The 17,895-nt window shown below is 52.3% G+C and overlaps 2 protein-coding genes across 5 annotated transcripts; one reads left to right on the top strand and one right to left on the bottom strand.

Annotated features, from left to right (window-relative positions):
- Positions 1 to 860: 860 nt before the first annotated feature.
- On the bottom strand, positions 861 to 12,667 carry LOC138821474 (tripartite motif-containing protein 46). Of its 4 annotated transcripts, none has more exons than XM_070013729.1 (10): positions 12,577 to 12,667; positions 10,967 to 11,228; positions 10,406 to 10,749; positions 9,492 to 9,635; positions 9,285 to 9,380; positions 7,086 to 7,339; positions 6,717 to 6,838; positions 5,387 to 5,689; positions 3,168 to 3,465; positions 861 to 2,012 (listed from the first exon to the last, which is right to left on the bottom strand). In XM_070013729.1, exons 1-10 carry the CDS (start codon positions 12,637 to 12,639, stop codon positions 1,619 to 1,621), a joined length of 2,280 nt encoding a protein of 759 aa, XP_069869830.1. In that variant the 5' UTR covers positions 12,640 to 12,667; the 3' UTR covers positions 861 to 1,618. The 4 variants fall into 4 exon arrangements, with proteins under 4 accessions (XP_069869830.1, XP_069869829.1, XP_069869833.1 ...); XM_070013728.1 differs by lacking the exon at positions 12,577 to 12,667 and adding an exon at positions 11,965 to 12,516; XM_070013730.1 differs by lacking the exon at positions 12,577 to 12,667 and adding an exon at positions 11,965 to 12,516 and having other exon boundaries at positions 1,934 to 2,453.
- A 602-nt stretch (positions 12,668 to 13,269) lies between these two features.
- On the top strand, positions 13,270 to 17,097 carry LOC138821489 (keratinocyte-associated protein 2). The gene is made up of 5 exons (XM_070013765.1): positions 13,270 to 13,373; positions 13,674 to 13,828; positions 13,971 to 14,034; positions 16,650 to 16,716; positions 16,943 to 17,097. Exons 1-5 carry the CDS (start codon positions 13,289 to 13,291, stop codon positions 17,061 to 17,063), a joined length of 492 nt encoding a protein of 163 aa, XP_069869866.1. The 5' UTR covers positions 13,270 to 13,288; the 3' UTR covers positions 17,064 to 17,097.
- Positions 17,098 to 17,895: the final 798 nt, after the last annotated feature.

Here is a 17,895-nt window from a genome sequence, read left to right as displayed (position 1 = left end):
GAAGGAAGGAAGGAAGCAAAAGTGTCAAGGAGGGGTGGGTTCTTTTCAGAGGCAGAGTGGGCAAGAGGTGATATTGGAGCACTCAGGGGTGGCCTGCCTAAGAACTCGGGAGTCACCTCTCCCCCATCCCTGGCGGCACAGAAGGAAGAAGGAAACGAAACCTAGGCCAAGCCTAGGCTGGCTCCAGTGGGCCGGCTACACTAAGCTCTGCCTGTGTGTCTGAAGCTCTCTCCTTTACTCTTCTCATGGGTCTGGGTTTCAATCAGACTAGTACTAGCCCTCCTCTCTGGCTGGCACAGTGCCCCCAGGAGGTTCTATTCTTAGCTGTTTGGGTGTGAAGTAAATCCTTAGGCAACAGATAGCAGCAGAGTCAACACTGCTGCGATAAGTGGGGGCTGGGTCAGATCCGGGTTGTTGGCACCAGGCCCTGCCTCTCTGCCACCCCCACTTTCTACCGCCCTCCTCCCCATCCGTAGACTGCTTCTGGGTGGGCTCCCTGGCACCCTGGGAATGGGGAAGTGGTTCTGGTTCCCTGACCCCTTTGGGCCCAGGCACTGTGCCCATGTCCTCAACCACATTCCCCCAGGGCCCTGATGCCCTCTGGACACCCCATCCAGGATCTGATGCCAGCAGTCGGAATGCTACGCACCCTGGCGGCTGTTGCTGGTTGTGGCCTGAGCCTGGTGCAGGTGTGGCCGAAGCTGGTAGAGTAACTGCCTAGCAGCCCTCCTTCCTTCCTTCAGATCCACCTGGCGCCCCTGCACTGATCAACAGCAAGGTACCCTGGAACCCCACTACCCCCATGTTCTGCATAAACTACAAAGAATGGTCCCACTCAGGAAAGGCAGAAATGTGCCTGGCATCACAGTTTATTGTTTATAAACCATGAAAAGTATAGCTGTTGCTTCACACAGGCCTAGTGGTGGCTGCCACAAGGAGGCAGCAGCAGGCACCAGAGGTCTTGCCTGGCCCGATCCAATGGAGACGCACAGCCTTAGCTGAGTCTCCAAAAGAGACTTGGCACATTGGCACGGGTGCAGGACAGGTAAAGCATGCAAAAGGGAGAAGAGGGACATAAAGGGCATGCGGCCAGGGGTACGAGGACCCAAATAAATAAAGCAGGATAGGGTCCTTCCCCCTTACTAGGGAGGCCCAAAGCCTGCCTGCCCCAAAGCTATAGTTCAGCATCAATGGGACAAGGGACCTTGGCAAGGCAAAGGACTGAGCTGGTAATCATGACCAATGTTCCAATTGCCATGCCTCCCAAACAGCCTCAGGGGTGCAGGACAAGGATTGGGAAAGGGGCTCTCTATGGCCTGGGTGTGGTGCCAAGGGCAGGGCATGGGGCAGAGACTAGGTGGGCATGGGGGCCTGGGCTAACAGGCAATGGAGAGAATGGAGGACATTCAGAGGTGAGCAGATGAGAGCATCTTGGTAAGCAAAAATCCTGGGAAGACACAGACTGAGGGGACAGGGCGGGACCACATATTTGGAAGAGTCTGAGGGAGAAGCTGCCGGGGGGGGGGGGGGGGGGGAGGAACAACCCAGTGCCAGGAAGCTTGGGGTGGGGGGGCAGTGTCCAGTGAGACCCCAAGTCTAGAAACGGAATCTAAAAGGATCAGTCCAGCTTGGCAAAGCCTCCGATGGTAACCTTCCTCTCCGGCTTGGTGCCCACAGGCTCCTGTAGCTGTACTGCACCACCCCCGATGAAGCAGAAGGCAGGGCACACAGGCCCTGAGCAGTCCAGGGGGCATTCCAGGAGCCCACGGAAGGACACAGCATCCAGAAAGGAAACTCGGCCCCGCTCATAGTCCAAGCAGATGCCCAGTCGGGGTGGCAGAGGCACAGTGCAGCCGGCTGCTGGGCCATCCCTCCCAGTCAGCCCTGCATTGGCGTTTGCTCCAGATCCCAGCAGGATCTTGCCCATGCCGATGGTTAGGAAAGCAAAGGGTGGTGACGCTTCGACGGTGGCATCCTCAGCACCGCTGTCGTGCCCGCTGTCTGGGTCATACCTGTAGGAGTGGGCATTGGGTAGGAGGATGTTGGGGGAATGGAGTACAAGAGTGAGGGACCAGGGAGCTGAGATGTTGGGATAATGGAATGTTGGGGAGTAGGAGGTTGCATGGATCAACTTTGGATTGAAGAGAAGGCTTAGGTCATGGTTTGGGAGGAAAGGGGTACTGAAGGGAAGGCATGCTGGCAGGGGAAGTATTGGGGAACAAGACAAGGCATTGATACATCACACTAAGGACATCTGTTCAGTGCTTATGGAGATAGGATAGTGTTGAGGAACATGGTGTTGGGGAAATCATGTTAGGGACAGGAGATGTTGGAAAAGGAGGGACTGGTGATTATGACACTGGGGAAAATGAGCAGAGAAAGGCATTGGGAGAGGCAAGAGTGAAGTGGGGGGGGCGGTTAGAGGAATGAAGGAAGGGTATGGAAAGAAATTGCTGTTGAGAAGAAACGGAGAGGGCTGGGAAGGTGGCTCAGTGGTAGAGTGCTTGCCTTGCATGCACGAGGCCCTCGATTCGATTCCTCAGCACCACATAAGCAGAAAAAGCCGGAAGTGGGGCTGAGGTTCAAGTGGTAGAGCGCTAGTCTACAGCTGAAAAGCTGAGGGACAGCGCCCAGACTGAGAGTTCAGGCCCCACGACCGCCAAAAATAAAAAATAAAAAAAAGTAAAAAGAGAGAAGAAATGGGGTGTGGAGGAATAGAGTGCTGGGGAGAAAGGGTTCGAGGAGAAAAGTGCGCACGTGGGAAGGTGTTAAATAGGATATGGGGGTGAGTAAGGAAGGTTGTGGAGATGAGATATTTAAAGGAAGAATGTTAGGATGTGGAGAAAAGATGTGGGGGACGGAGATCTTGACTAGGAAAAGTTTCATGGAGAAAGGAGGTTGGAAATGGAGTGCTAGGAGAAAGGACATGGAGGCTTGGAGAGGTCCTGAGTGACAGATGGAAGGAAGAGGTAATGACTTTGTCTTCTGTCATCCTTTTCCCTAACTACGTACTCTGAACACCAATATTCAAGGACCCTCTTGCTGAGCCCATATCTTCTTTGTCCCCTCCCAGCCTCACCCCCACAAGCATGCGCTATTTTTGCCATACCCTGCTCCCAACTCCCATGCAGGATCCCCAAACCCCATCTCTTCCAGAGGGGCCTGACCTGGGGCTGATCACATCAGGGGCACCCTGGAAGCTTTCCTGAAGCTTGCTCTCCAGCCCGACGCCCACCTTGACCAAGTAGGAGGCAGGGTCTACAGCGCAGGCCCAGTAGCTGCGGCCCTGGGTCACAGCCACATCGCCCAAGACCACGTCCACACTCAGGTGACAGCCGGTCAGCAGCCTTTCAGCAGCCAGCAGCAGGGGCAGCCCTGGAACACTCCGCACTGCTCGCTGGTCCTTGCTGATGGCCAGCCGCTCTCGGCTTGCACCCCAGCGGCCATCGAGGAAGAAGTGCAGGACTGGAAGGGGGAGGAGGGGTTGGAACAGAAGGAAGGACTTAAGGGACAAACAAACACTGGCACTGGGAACAGTGAGGTGTTCGCACAAGACGCTGAGAGATTTCAGAATGGTGAACAGGTTGGCTGGGGGTTCAGTTACCAAGAATGTGCAAGGGGCTCCAGAGAACAGAAATTCTGAACAAGTGAAATTAGGAGGCAAGATGGAAGAAGAAAGGGGCATGCCATATGAGCATGGGACCAGAGGAAGAGTTCTGTGAAGACTAATAGCACAAAAGCCAGTGTCCCAGACCTGGCTGAGTAACATGCTTCTTTCAGTCCTCCTGTAGTTGGTCCTGTGAACAATGCCCACTGTTTCCTGCTCCACCTGGTGACATGCCCACCACCACCTTCCTGTGCCTATCAACTCCCATTCCCCACACCAACCTTTACTCTCTTGTGCCCCTTGAGTGGTAAGTTTCCCTCTATCATACCCATGCCCAAAAGTGTAAGAATTCTCTAGTGTGTCACTTTGCTAACCTTTATTGAGCCTTCACTATGAGCCCTAAACTGGTTATTATTATTATTATTATTTTATTATTTGAGACAGGGTATTGCTATGTAGTCCAAGCTGACTTCAAACTCATGATCCTCCTCCTCAGTCTCTTGAGTCCTTCTGGGATTATAGGTATGTACGACCATCATTGACTTTCCTGCTAAATCTTTTTTTTTTGTTGTTGGTCATGGGGTTTGAACTCTGGGCCTGGGTGCTGTCCTCAGCTCTTCAGCTCAAGGCTAGCACTCTACCACTTGAGCCACAGCACCACTTCCAGCTTTTTCTGTGTATGTGGTGCTGAGGAATTGAACCCAGGGCCTCATGCATGCAAGGCAAGCACTCTACCACTGAGCCACCTTCCCAGCCCCCCTGCTAAGTCTTTTATAGGTATTATCTCACAATAGTTTAACCCTTTTTTTTTTTTTTTTGTCGGTTGTGGGGCTTGAACTCTGGGCCTGACCACTGTCCCTCAGCTCTTCAGCTCAAGGCTAGCGCTCTACCACTTGAGCTACAGAGCCACTTCTGGTTTTTTTCTGGTGGTTTATTGGAGATGAGAGTCTCAGAGACTTTCTTGCCTGGGCTGGCTTTGAACCGTGATCCTCAGATCTCAGCCTCCTAAGTAGCGAGGATTACAGGCGTGAGTCACTGGTGCCTGGCTAATTAATTCTTATGACAACTGTACTCCTATACAAGAGGACTCTAAAGTTCAGAGGAGGTGAAAAATAGGTCAACCCCCCCAGATGGAGCTGGTGGTTTATACCTGTAATCCTACCTAACTTATGAGGCTGAGATTTGAGGATGATGTTTGTTTAGTCAACGTGGACAGACAAATCCATGAGACTCTTTTTTTTTTTTTTTTTGTCAGTAGTGGGCCCTGGACTCTGGGCCTAGGCACTGTCCCTCAGCTCTTTGGCTCAAGGCTAGTGCTCTATCACTTGAGCTACAGTGCCACTTCTGACTTTTTCTGCTTATGTGGTGCTGAGGAATCAAACCCAGGGCCTCATGCATGCAAGGCAAGCACTCTACCACTGAGCCACCTTCCCAGCTCCATGAGACTCTTATGTCCAATTAACTACCAAAAGACGAAAGTGGAGTTGTAGATCAATCGGTAGAGCATCATCATTGAGTGAAAGAGTAAAGTGACAGCACCTAGGCCCTGAGTTCAAGTTCAGGTATGGTGGGAGAAACAAAGAGACCCACAAGGTTGATAAGAGGTAGATTTGGGATTTGAACCCAAGCAGTTGAGCTCCTCAGCCAGTGCATGTAGTACACTGTATCAAATCACTTTTCCAGGGCCCACTTGTAACGAGTGAGTCCCTAGCCTGCCATTCCCACCCACGCATGAGTGTCTGCACCTGCCCCACTGTGCCCAGCCTCCAGCTCACTCACCAGGCGCAGGGGGTGTATGCAGGTGTACATCCTCACTGTACTCGCCATAGCCAGCCTTGTTGCAGCCGCGAACACGCAGCACATACACAGAGCCCGTGTCAGGGTTCTCCAGCAGGGCACTGGTGCCCCTCACCTCCTCCCGCCGCTGCCAGCGGGTTGGACCGGGCTGTGCAGGCACATCTGTGCGCCGGAATTCAACAGTATAGTGCCAGGCAGGTGGTGAGTGGGGGGGCAGCCGCCAGCACAGGAAGATCTGATCGTAGGCAAAGGTGCGCTGGGTATCAATGACAGGAGCCTCAGGTACTGTTGAAAGAAATAGCAGGGATCAGTCAGGGCCTGGCCACTGGCCTAGCATGGAGGGCAGGGGCAGGCAGGAGAGGGGAAGCAGCGGGAGCCGGGGGGGTGAGTGTGGGTGAGGGAGTTGGGGAAAGGACCCATCTAGTCACTGGGTACTGGGTGGGCAGAGCTGGGCCCAGAGGAGAAAGAGGTTGGAGAGTGCTCCACAGGAATCAGAAAGCCTGTGCTGTGGTCTTGGACTGCTACTACTTTACTCTGGCCTGGGGTAAGTCACTCCCCATCTCTGGGCCTGTTTCCATCTCAGTCGAATGAGGGTATCTATCAGACCAGAGAAGTTCTGGTTGTGGGGAGGGGGTTCTTCCTATTAGATTCTATGAGTTTAGAGGAGCCGAGTGAGGCAGGCAAAGGCCACTGAAAACCCAGGCAAGAGGGCCCTGAGCAGGAAGGAGGGAGAGCAGGATTCGGAGGAAGGCGCAGCAAGGAGCAAGACAGAAAATGAGGAGGCCACAGAGGAAAAGCAAGCTTGCCAGCAATGCAGGATGTAGAGATCAAGAGAATGAAAGTCCGGAGGACACAAGGCACAAGGACAAAAGGTCAGAAGGGCCAGGATTAGGCAAGAGCCTCAAGAAGGCAGAGGAGACAGAGCCCTGGTCAGGTGAGAGGCCCAAGAAATCTGGTAAGGGCAGCAAGGAAGGAAGCAATGAGTGGCTGGCAGGCTGAGCTGAGCTGTGTGGGAGCGCAGGGTGGGTTGTGGGGAGGCCCGGCGGGGGGCAGGGCCCCCGGGGCAGGGCCGCTGACTTGCCTGGGGTGCTCCGGAGCAGAGTCCGCGGTGGCCACAGCCTACAAACAAAGAGAGGGAGAAGCAGCGCTGAGCGCGGTAGGATGGTGTGGCAGGGTAGGCTGGGTGGGAGGACTGGCTGGCCAGGCCAGGCAGGAGGCCAGGAGGTCCCTGGTGGGCACTGCCCCCCGGGCCCGCTGCTGGGGAGGAAGGGAAGAAGGCTCTGGTTGGGCATGGGCCTGGCCATCTCCTTACCTCGCAGGAAGTTAAGCTCTGTCAGCAGCTTCAGCTCACGCCCCACATCCAGCTGGCAATGGCGGAAGGAGGAGCTGGCAGCTGGCCGGAATGTTTGCAGGGCTTCAGTAGCTCGGGCAATCCTGGGAAGGAGAGCAGCAAGGGGTCAGACACTGCCGCATGGGCAGCTCTCCTTCCCCTTGATTGTTTTGTCCACCCCCAGAGCCTTAGCCTCTGCTTGGGATCTCTGCCTTATTCCTTGGAACAAATGGATAGCAGTTTGGTCTTAAGAAAAATCCTGAGTCCCAGCTCTTCACCTGACAGACATCGCTAGACACTGTCTAAGCTGCTGACTACACCCGTGATGCCCTGTGCCATGCCCTTCGGTACCTGTTGTGCAGCTGCTTGGCTGCCTGCACAAAACAAGGCTGGTCTGTTTCTTTAAGCACTTCCTGGGCATAGCCCACCAGACCTGAGCCATCCAGCAGGCTCCGGTGTTCCTGGATCTGGGCACTGAGCCGGGCAAGCCGTTCCTGTTGGCACTCTTCGATGGCCTGAAGCAGAGAGGCTCGCTTCTCCTCCAACACAGCCCCCAGACTCCGGACCAGCTGTGACACCTCTTCCTTTGCTTGCTGACCACTCACCTGCTCAGGGAGGGACACCCAAAGAATGAATGACTCATCTTTCTCTTGGAAGTAGTACTTGTGCCAGCTTCCTAGGATACCACAAGGAAGCTAGGATCCAAAGGATCTTGGGCAATCTGACCCATCTCTTAGCTGACAAGAAATCTGAACCCCAGATGGACTGAACACCTGACCATTTGTGGTAACTTTCCTGGATGCCCACATCGTAATTGTAAAGAAAGATACTCTCTCTATTTCCCCGTTTTGGCTGGATTCAAAAACTCAACACATAAGAAAGTTTTAATTATATGCATACTTGGGGGAGTCTATATGAGATTGAAGTTCAAAGCATAGGGCTGGGAATGTGGCTCAGTGGTAGAGTGCTTGCCTAGAATGCATGAAGCCCTGGGTTCGATTCCTTAGTACATAAACAGAAAAAACTGGAAGGGGGGCTGTGGCTCAATCGGTAGATTGCTAGCTTTGAGCAAAAGCAGCTCAGGGACAGTGCCAGGCCCTGAGTTCAAGCCCCATGACTGGCAAAAGAAAAAAGAAAGAAATGACCAAAGCATGATGCTTTAAAATGTTTTAGACAATTATAAATTTACCTTATTTTTTTTTTTGGGGGGGAAGGTATGTTTGGAATGGAACCCAGAGCCTCACACATGCTAAGCACGTGCTCTACCAACACCAGAGCAATACAGTTGTGAAGAAATGGTTGGACAAAGGGGTATCTATCTGGACTAGGGTAGAAAATTCTAGAGATGTTGCTAAGAGGTAGGTGAGGAAGCTCAATAGAAACTAGTGAAAAATAAGGGTCACTGCAGAGATTGTTTATTCATGTTCACTGAAGCTCCATTACCAGTTTCTGTGACCAAGACTACTCAGTCTTGGTATATGATGAACAGCCATCCCCCAACCCCCGAATCCTTCTAACTTCTGCAAGTAGGAAAACATAGGCCAAAGTTACTTTTTTTTGGTTTTTTGGGTGGTCGTGGGGTTTGAACTCAGAGGTTGGGTGCTGTCCCTCAGCTTTTCAGCTCAAGGCTAGCACTCTACCACTTGAGCCACTTCTGGCTTTTTCTGTTTATGTGGTGCTGAGGAATCGAACCCAGGGCCTCATGCATGCTAGGAAAGCACTCTACCACTAAGCCACTTCCCAGCCTGCCAAAGGTACTTTCTAAAGTTAGTTTCTTTTTTTTCTTTTTTCTTTTTTTTTTTTGTGTCCGGTCGTGGTGCCTGAACTCTGGGCCTGGGCGCTGTCCCTCAGCTCTTCAGCTCAAGGCTAGCGCTCTACCACTTAAGCCACAGCGACACTTCTGGCTTTTTTCTTTTGTGCTTATGTGGTGCTGAGGAATCGAACCCAGGGCCTCATGCATGCAAGGCAAGCACTCTACCACTTAGCCACCTTCCCAGCCCTCTAAAGTTAATTTCTTAAGTGCTTTCACTACATCACCAGTTGGATGTGTGTGTGTGTGTGTGTGTGTGTGTGTGTGTGTGTGTGTGTGTGTTTGTGAGTCCTGGGGCTTGAACTCAGTCCTCAGATCTCAGCCTTTTAAGTAGCTAGGATTACAGGTGTGAGCCTTAGCACGTGATCTTTTTTCAGTTGGACATATTTTGTCTTTATAAGCTAATCTTTTAAGAACTAACTCATTTAAATAAGAGAGGCCATGACACTAAGGTCCCCTTGGATTGTCCTAACTAAGGTCCACTGGTGACTTTTCCGTCTCCATGTCAAACAGCCTGCTCCATACTTTCCCTGCCCTCACCACAGTCCAAGCTATAACCTAGCCTGGGGCACTGGTGTTCCTGAGAACCAAGTGTAACCAGAACCTCCACCCACACGTATGTGCATCCCTCAAGGGCTTCCTGAGCTGGCAGCAAGGTGATGGAAGTATGTCTACCCATACTACCTGCCTGTCTCCCCTCCCAGGAAGAGACCAGGGCCCATGTCCATGCACTCTCTCACCTCTGTGTGCCTGACGGTCTCCTCCAGCTCACAGATCTGGGTCTGAACTGTGTCCTGGTTTCCCAGGATGTATGTCAGGCTCTTTGTGAGCTTGTCCTAAGGAGGAAGAAAGAGGTGGGCATCATGCCTGGCTCTGTAGACCAGCAATTAGGACAAGGTGTGTGAGGGCGTGAGTTAGCGCAGGGCTGACTGGGCAGGGGTCTTCACCTTGAGGGCCTGGTAGGCATTGAGCACTGGTGTAATCTTGTGCCCACTATGGGTACGCCGCACCCGGCAGAGTTGGCATACGAGCCGTTGACATGTCTTACAGTAGTGGGTCACTTCTTCCTTGTGGTCCGGGCACATCAGGCCCTAGAGACACAAAAGACAATGAGATCAGCGGTCAATAGTGTGTATAAGGATACTGACCCACCACTGGAGTGGTTGGGTGGCGTCCCTCCACGGGTGAAAGGAAAGTGGAGGGAAGATCAGCTGGTCGTGCTCCACAGTGCCACCTGGTGGTGTACACAGGCATCAAGGAGCCTCTCCAGTGTCTCTCCAGGCAATGTCCATTTCACCAGCAATGCTCCTCCCTCCATCTACCTGAGGGTTTGTGTAGTAACAATAATGATGATGATGATAATCTAAGCCTTGTGGTTTATAATTAACTTTCTCTATCTTGTTCACTGCTGTACCCTCAATGCTTAGAATAGCCTCATGCATACAAATCATTTAGTATATAACTAACTTTTGTTTTTTGATGAGTCTTGATGTAGCTCAGGTTGGCCTCACTGGAAGCCTCCCGAATCAACCTCCTGAGGGCTGGGATTACAGGCATTTTGCCATCATCAGGCCAGATAACACTTTTTAGCAAACATAGGTTATCTCCTGGGATTCTGTCAATCAACCCTGCAGGTATGGAAACTGCAGGGCAGATACTATCTTCTCCAAGCAGTAGAAGACACTGGGAAATCCAGAGATGTTGATTTTTCCGTTGACTTTGTACTTTGTCTGAAGGCGGAGAATCTGCAGCTTAACCTCTGCCCACCTCCATTTAGAATCCCACAAGACATTCCAGACACCCCCACCCACTCATCACCACAATGCCCCTCCCTCCCCAGGCCCAGTAGGAGCTGACTCACCTTGGGGCGGAAGGAGAGGGTGGGCAGGGTGGGCTCATGCTGGGCCTTCTGAGTACCCCAGGGGTGGAAGAGCTTGAAGCACTCATTGCAGAAGGTGGCTCGACACTCTGTGCAGCCCTTGGTGGCCTCTAGTGGTGGGGGCTTGCACAGCTGGCACAAGATGGCACCTCCCACACTCACACTCTGGCGATACCGCTCCACCACACGCTCTAGGGTCAGGTTCCGGAAAAGCCCTGCCAGGCCCCGTTCCCCCAGCTCCACATCACCCTGGCAGGCTGGGCATGGAAACATGATCACCTGGGGGTGCAAAGCACCTCGTTTCCGCCCGGGGTATGTCCCAAAGCCTGTGGATGGACCCAGGAGGCAAAGGAGGTCAGAGTTATAGCTGGCTGGGGGGAAGGGAGTGAAATCTGTTCAATTAAAAAATGAAATTAAAAAAAAATTGTGTCAGAGCTCAGCCCCAGAAAGACAGACAGATGTCCCTGTGCAGCGATGGACCCCTTCCGTCTTTTTGGTGACAACCTTGCATTCCCACCCTCATCCCACAGGCTCCAGTCCCACCTGATTTAAGCAGCCGGTCCAAGCGATCTGGCTTGGGGAGAGTTCTGCGTGAGAGGCGGGGGCTGCGCGTGGAAGGGGTGGAGGCAGGAGAGGTAGGCTCTGAGCTGGGGTCCCCACCATGGCCTATATAGCCTTGCTGGCCCAACACCTCTCGGGCACAGGCCTGGCACACATTGTGGGTACAGGGCAACACCAATGGCTGCTTATACATCTCTTGACACACAGGACACAGCAGTTCCTTCTCCATGTTCTTCATGCTTGTCTGTGGAGGGACCAAGAGGTGGGGTCAAAGCTTGGATGCCCGAGTCTGTCTCAGCTAGTTGTTTTTAGAGACTCAAGGGATTCCAGGGAGGGGCAAGACGAGCTACCTAACTAGGTACCTGACTAGGTCTAGATCACCCATCTACCTTCCCAGCCTTCTGGCCCTTGCCTCTGTTTCCCTTCTGCAAAGCTAAAGGGTCCAATAAGAAGATAAGGAGCTTGTGCCTTCCTCTCCCCCCACCTCACCCCATTCAAGCCCCGCCCCCATCCCTGGCTGCAGCAGTCCCGGGCAGGCAGACCTCCTCACCTGCCCCCATCCCTCCATCTCTGGGCGGCCAGCCCTGGTATTTATCTCAAGGGCACCGCCCATTTTGCAGCTCAGTGAGACCCCGGCACGCTTCTCCAGCATTCTGTCTCCTAGCTGCCCCTCGGACGCGTGACTCCTCCCATAGTCAGGCGCAGCCAGCTTTCCATCCTCCAGCCCCCATCAGGCCTGTGGCCTCCACAGTCCCCATCCTCCATCCTTCACATTCCTATCTCTTCCAATCTCCCGAGGTCAACTCATTGCCCTTCGCCCCCTACCCTCCGGCCCTCTCCCGTCCCTTCTCCTAGCTCAGCCCAAGCCTAAACTAGGGAAGAAATAAGCGCCCCGCCTACTCGCCCCCTCCCCACCGGAAGTATCCCTCCCCCTTTTGGTGGCGGGGGTCCTCATACTATGCCCCACCCCCACACCTCACCTTGGTCCCTCTCTTCGCAGCCATCCCGGTCAGGGGCGCAGCTGACACAAAGGAGGGAGGGACAGGGAGGGAGGGGGAAGGAAGTGGTGGGGGGGAGCAGGGTTGGCACCGCCCCTGGGAGAGCCGGGCACGAGTTACCATGACAACCGCAGGCACGGTAGCTGCCTGGAGTGGGGGTGCGGTGGGGTGGGGTTCAGGAGTGGGGTCCAATTTGGGAACTGCATCCTGGGGCGGGCCTCTTCATCACCCCCTACCTGTCCTCAGTTCTCTTGGAAAAGATTCAAGCTCGCACATGCCGAGTTCGAAAAGCATAGCTCCTTCGCCCTGAAGCCCCAGCCTTGGTGCACTGCTGGCGGCTGCCCCAATCCACCCGCTGCGTGCGGGCAGCCTCTCCAAGCCCCAGCCGGCCAACGCGCTCCTCCACGGCACTCACCTCGCGGCTGCTCCTGGCACTGCCCCCTCGTACCTGCATCCCGGCCTCCCCCACGTCTCTGCCTTCTCTGAGCCCCGTCTACATCCCGCCCTCCTTTTGGATGTCCACCTGTTCAAGGGTCTGTCTTGCCAGGACCCCTCTACACCCCCACCCTTCCCCTCGACCCCATCTTAACTCACACTGATGCGGACCAGTGCATCCATGATGGAAGTGAAGGTCTGCATATCCTCACCCTCAGCCATGGCCCTACGGTGCCCACCCGCCCCCGGGTGCCCGATCCCGGCAGCTGCTGCGAACCCTGGGCTTAATGCAGGAGCCCGGTGGGGGTGTGGGGAGGGGTGTGGGGGTGAAGTGTCACTGCGCATGCTCCGGGGACCAGCCTTGAACAGCGCCCGTCGGGGTAGGGGGTGGGAAATAGTTCTCCCCACGTGGTTCTGGGAAAGGCGGTCTGGAGGTGGGTAACATGGACGGCATTTGAGGGGAGAGCCAATCCTTATACTAGGACTCTTCAGTGGCTCCCATTCGTGAAACGAGAGACTAGTTTCAGAGGAAGATGAACTCCAGATTGGGCACTCTACGTTGGACAAGTCCCCGGGAGATGTTGAAGCCATGAACATGGAGCAGGCAAACATGCACTAGCGATGACATAAATGGCAAGGAAGTCAGTGGTGAGGTAGAGGGCATAGGCCATGGTCAAGTGACTGGAAGACGCAGTGCAGCTTGTAAATTGAGGCAGCGGATGCTCTGGGCACAGGGGCAAAGCTGGGGACCAGGGCGGTGGCCAAGGATGCTCTTTGACACATTATGTCCTCCTTGACGGCAGAGGGCGCTGCCTCCAGTCGCCAAAGAGGAAGAGGTGGAGTAAAGCAAGCCGGCGTGGGGCGCTGACGCATGCGTACAGCCCACCGCGCCCGGTTCGGCTCCCCTCTTTGCTTGGCCCGAGGCGCGGATTGGACCCATAGCCGGGGAATGATGGGTAACGAGACCTGCGGGATCCCCGGGCCCGGCAAGCGGGCGTCGGAGATGGGCGGGCCAGCATGCCCCGAGCTCTCCCGGCAAAGCTGACGTGTCCTCGGTTCCTGGGAGCGGGCGTTTCCACCGGACAGGAGGGATCGGGGTGTCCGAGGCTGGGGAATGCTTGGGGAGGGGGGTGTCGCAACGGGATGCGAAGAGTTGAGGGGAGCGGCCGGGTGACGGGGCTCCGGGACCAGCCTCATGGTCCTGCAGCTCCAGTGGGAAGGCGGAGCTGACTGGGCCCCGTCTCTCATGCATGCAGTGGTGGGTACTGGCACCTCCCTGGCGCTGTCCTCCCTGCTATCCTTGCTGCTCTTCGCTGGGATGCAGATGTACAGCCGCCAGCTGGCCTCCACCGAGTGGCTCACCATCCAGGGGGGCCTGCTGGGTTCCGGCCTCTTCGTCTTCTCTCTCACTGTATCCTTCCTGCTGAGGTGAACGAGGGAGGGATGTTTGAGGTTTAGGGAGGGTAGAGGGCCAGGTAGGCTGGTGCCAATTCCCTGTCCCACCCAGCGCTGCCCCTATTGTGGGCCCTTTTCCTTAACTCCCTCAACCTTAGGCCTTCAATAATCTGGAGAATCTGGTCTTTGGCAAAGGATTCCAAGCAAAGATCTTCCCTGAGAGTAAGTTAAAACAGGGTTGTGTTTGAACCCTCTCTTCTCTAAACTTCCCCAAACATGGACACTGAATATCCAGATGTTTAGGTGGTAAATGTCATTAAGGAGAAATGTTAGAAAAGGATGATGCTTTTGGGTTCAGTGTCTTTTTTGGTGGTGGTGGTCCTGGGGCTTGAACTCAGGGCCTAGGTTCTGTCCCCGAGCTTCTCTGTGCTCAAGGCTAGCACTCTACCACTTGAACCATAGCACTACTTCCAGCTTTTTCTGCTTATGTGGTTGGTACTGAGGAATCGAACCTAGGGCTCCATGCATGTTAGGCAAGCACTCTACCACTAAGCCACATCCCCAGCCCTGGAGTCAGTAGCTTGTATAGCTTCAGATATTGGAACTGGAAGACAAAGGCTTTGAAAGCCAGAAGCTGGCAGCACAGCATTTGGGGAAGCTTTCAAGGGGATTCGTGCTTGATACTCATTCTTTGTTCCCACTAGGAGCTGTGCATTGACCCCCTACACCAGTGATTTCTATTTATTTGAGGGAATTGTGAAGAACTTAAATATTCAAGCCACATTTTTATGTCATCAGGACTCCTGACCAAATTAGAATAACTTAGATTGTTTTCTGTTTGGAATAACCCTTGTTTAATTGCTCTTGTAATTGGGAATTGATGATGTAATTATTTATGGAAAATTAAGTTCATAAAGCAAATTAGGCATCATGGCCAGCTCACCTAAGGAATGCCATATGCTCCAAAATTTACAGCCGATGCAATCTCAAGCAAAACCTTTAGTAAAACAAAGATGTACTTCATTGCTTTGCCCTTCTCCAGGTCTTACTCTTCAACTGTTCCTGTTACAGGCTTCCAAAGTGCCTTTCATCCAGCAGTCCCAGGACTTCTTTTGTTTCCATGTAAACTGTGTTAATTTGTTCCAGAAAGAAACCTTTGTCAGAGCTGTGTATTAGGGGCTTATACCTATAATTCTGGCTACTCAGGAGGCTGAGATCTGAGGATCGTGGTTCATAGCCAGCCTGGGCAGGAAAATCAGTGAGACTCTTATCTCCAATTAACCATCAGAAAACTGAAAGTGGTGCTGTAGTAGAGTGCTAGCCTTGTGATAAAGAGCTGAGGGGCAGCGCCCAGGCCCAGAGTTTGAGCCCCATGACTGACAAGCAAAAACAAACCTTCAGCTTCCACCTCTGGTCACCCAGCTTAATGAAATGATTCTGTTTGGCTGACTTGTGTTATTTCCTTAAATGGAAACAAGCCTTTGCCTTTTTTTTTTTTGGTTGGTCATGGGACTCGAACTCTGGGCCTGGGTGCTCTCCCTCAGCTCTTCAGTTCAAGGCAAGCACTCTGCTACTTGACCCACAGTGCCACTTCCAAGCCTTTGCTCTTAAGGCTCTGCTAGTACCTTCTCTTCTCTTTTGAGACAGGGTCTCACTGTGTAGCCCAAGCTGGTCACTTCTTGAATTTATGGAATCAGATTCCTGGGTAACTGACAACTACATGCACACACCATCTTTTCCTTTTTATGAAAGAAAGTCAGGAAGTTAAGTGAGAGCTGAGGTAGAGCTGGTAAAAAGTATTCATCATATGAGCTGGGAATGTAGCTCAGTGGTAGAGTGCTTGCCTTGCATGCATAAAGCCCTGAGTTTGATTACTTAATACCACTAACAGAAAAGGCCAGAAGTGAGTGGTGTTGTGGCTCAAGTGGTAGAGTGCTAGTCTTGAGCAAAAGAGGCTCAGGGACAGTGTGCAGGCCCTAAATGCAAGCCCCACGACTGGCAAAAAATAAATAAGTAAAATAAAAAATACATACATACATACATACATACACACAATATATATATATATGCATCACCTACCTCCAGGCCCTTAGCACTGTGACAACATGAAATCCTTCTGCTGTTGTCATGGCACACTCTTCCAGCCAGGTTTCCTAAGATTCAGAAGGCTCCATATTTCTCCAATGAATGTCCAGTATTTCCATTCTAACCACCATCTGACTTTTTGTTGGTTGTGGGGCCTGAATTCTGGGCCTGGGCCTCAGCTCTTCACCTCAAGGCTAGTTTGCTCTACCACTTAAGCAACAGGCTTTTTCTGCTAATATAGTGCTGAGGAATTAGACCCAGGGCCTCATGCATGTCACATTCCCAGCCCCTGACTTTTTTTTGCCAGTCATGGGCTTGAACTTTGGGCTTGGGCCCTGTCCCTGAGCTTCTTTTGCCCAAGGCTAACATTCTACCATTTGAGCCACAAGGCTACTTCTGGCTTTTGTTGAGTAGTTTATTGGAAACCTCATGGCCAGGCTGGCTTTGAACCGTGATCCTCAAATCTCAGCCTCCTGAATAGCTAGAATTATAGGCATGAACCACCAGCACCTGGTTGAACTTAGGACTTAGGTGCTGTCCCTAAGCTCTTTTGTTCAAGGCTAAAACGCCACCACTTGAACAACAGCTCCACTTTTGACTTTTTGTGGTTAATTGGAGATAAGAGTCTCTCAGATTTTTTCGTGTCGAGGCTGGCTTCAAACCATGATCCTCAGATCTCAGCAGCCTAACTAGGTAGGCGTGAGCCACCAGTGCCCAGTCCATTTGACCTTCTTTGTCCCTTTCCTTCCTAGTTCTCCTCTGCCTCCTGTTGGCGCTTTTTGCATCCGGCCTCATTCACCGAGTCTGTGTCACCACCTGGTATGTGCCTGACAGCGGGGTAAGGGGTACAGTGCTCTATATTTTGGCACCAGATCCTACTGATGGTGCCAGACCTTCTCACTACCATTACCACCACATACCTCTCCCTCTGTTCTTCCATTTTTAAACCTGAACCTGGATTGTTTTATCCTTGATGTTAATGTTTGCCCTTGTAGCAGTACAGCATGCCCACTGATGCCATGATCTTTCTGTCTTCACCTTGTAGCTTCATCTTCTCCATGGTTGGTCTCTACTACATCAACAAGATTTCCTCTACTCTGTACCAGGCAACAGCTCCAGTCCTTGCCCCAGCCAAGGTGACAGGCAAGGGCAAGAAGAGAAACTAACACTGAGTGTCCAATAAAGTTGATTTTCTTTGTAGCTTTGTAAGCTGTGATATGTTGCTGGCCTCTCCTGTCAGTGTCTGCATGGATCTGCAGAATGCTCAACAGGCAAGTACTGTTTTCAGAATGTGGGGATAGTGAGACTTTTCTCCTGCCAGAGTTCATTTTTGCCAATAATTATTGAGTACTGCCAGTGCCAGGCAATTTGTGGTATATACTTGTGTGAAAAACCATCATGGAAAATAAGTACATGAATGATCTGCAGTCTTGACCTTTGGGAAGAGGGGTTAAAGCTGCCATGCAGAAGACTTGCCTATCAGAACTGGAATCTATTTTGAAACCAAAGATTAAGAGAAGAGAAGGCTTTTACCCCTATGCTATACTGTGGGACTCCATGTGGGACTATTACTTCAGCTTTCTACATTGAGCAAATGAACTTTCTGTTGCAGTTCCCTACCAGCATTGCTTTTCTAGACCTATCCATTCTACTCCAGCATGAACCATGTGCCTGTGTTTAGAAAGATTCCTTGGGCTCTATGCCTCTTTGTACTAGTGCCTTTAATTTTTCCTTTCTGTTTTACAGGAAGGATCTTAGGTTTTAGTAAGGTTATATATAAAGCTGGCCAGCCTCTGAGCCAGCTTTGATGGAAAAGAGGAAAGTAAGTGTCTAGATCCTACCCTGTCAAGACCAACTCTGCCCAGTGAGTCTCTTCTTTGGGGGCTACCTCTGTACCCCCAATCCTGCTGGATTAAGGTACACACCCATTTTGGTTAGCTTTATCTTCTCAATGCCTGATGATGGCAGTAGGTTAGTGGGTTGGTTGAATAAATGGAT

Source organism: Dipodomys merriami, unplaced genomic scaffold (assembly GCF_024711535.1).
Source record: "Dipodomys merriami isolate MVZ:Mamm:240054 unplaced genomic scaffold, mDipMer1.0.p SCAF_92, whole genome shotgun sequence".
Taxonomy (NCBI): domain Eukaryota; kingdom Metazoa; phylum Chordata; class Mammalia; order Rodentia; family Heteromyidae; genus Dipodomys; species Dipodomys merriami.
This window is presented reverse-complemented; position numbering and strand designations above follow the sequence as displayed.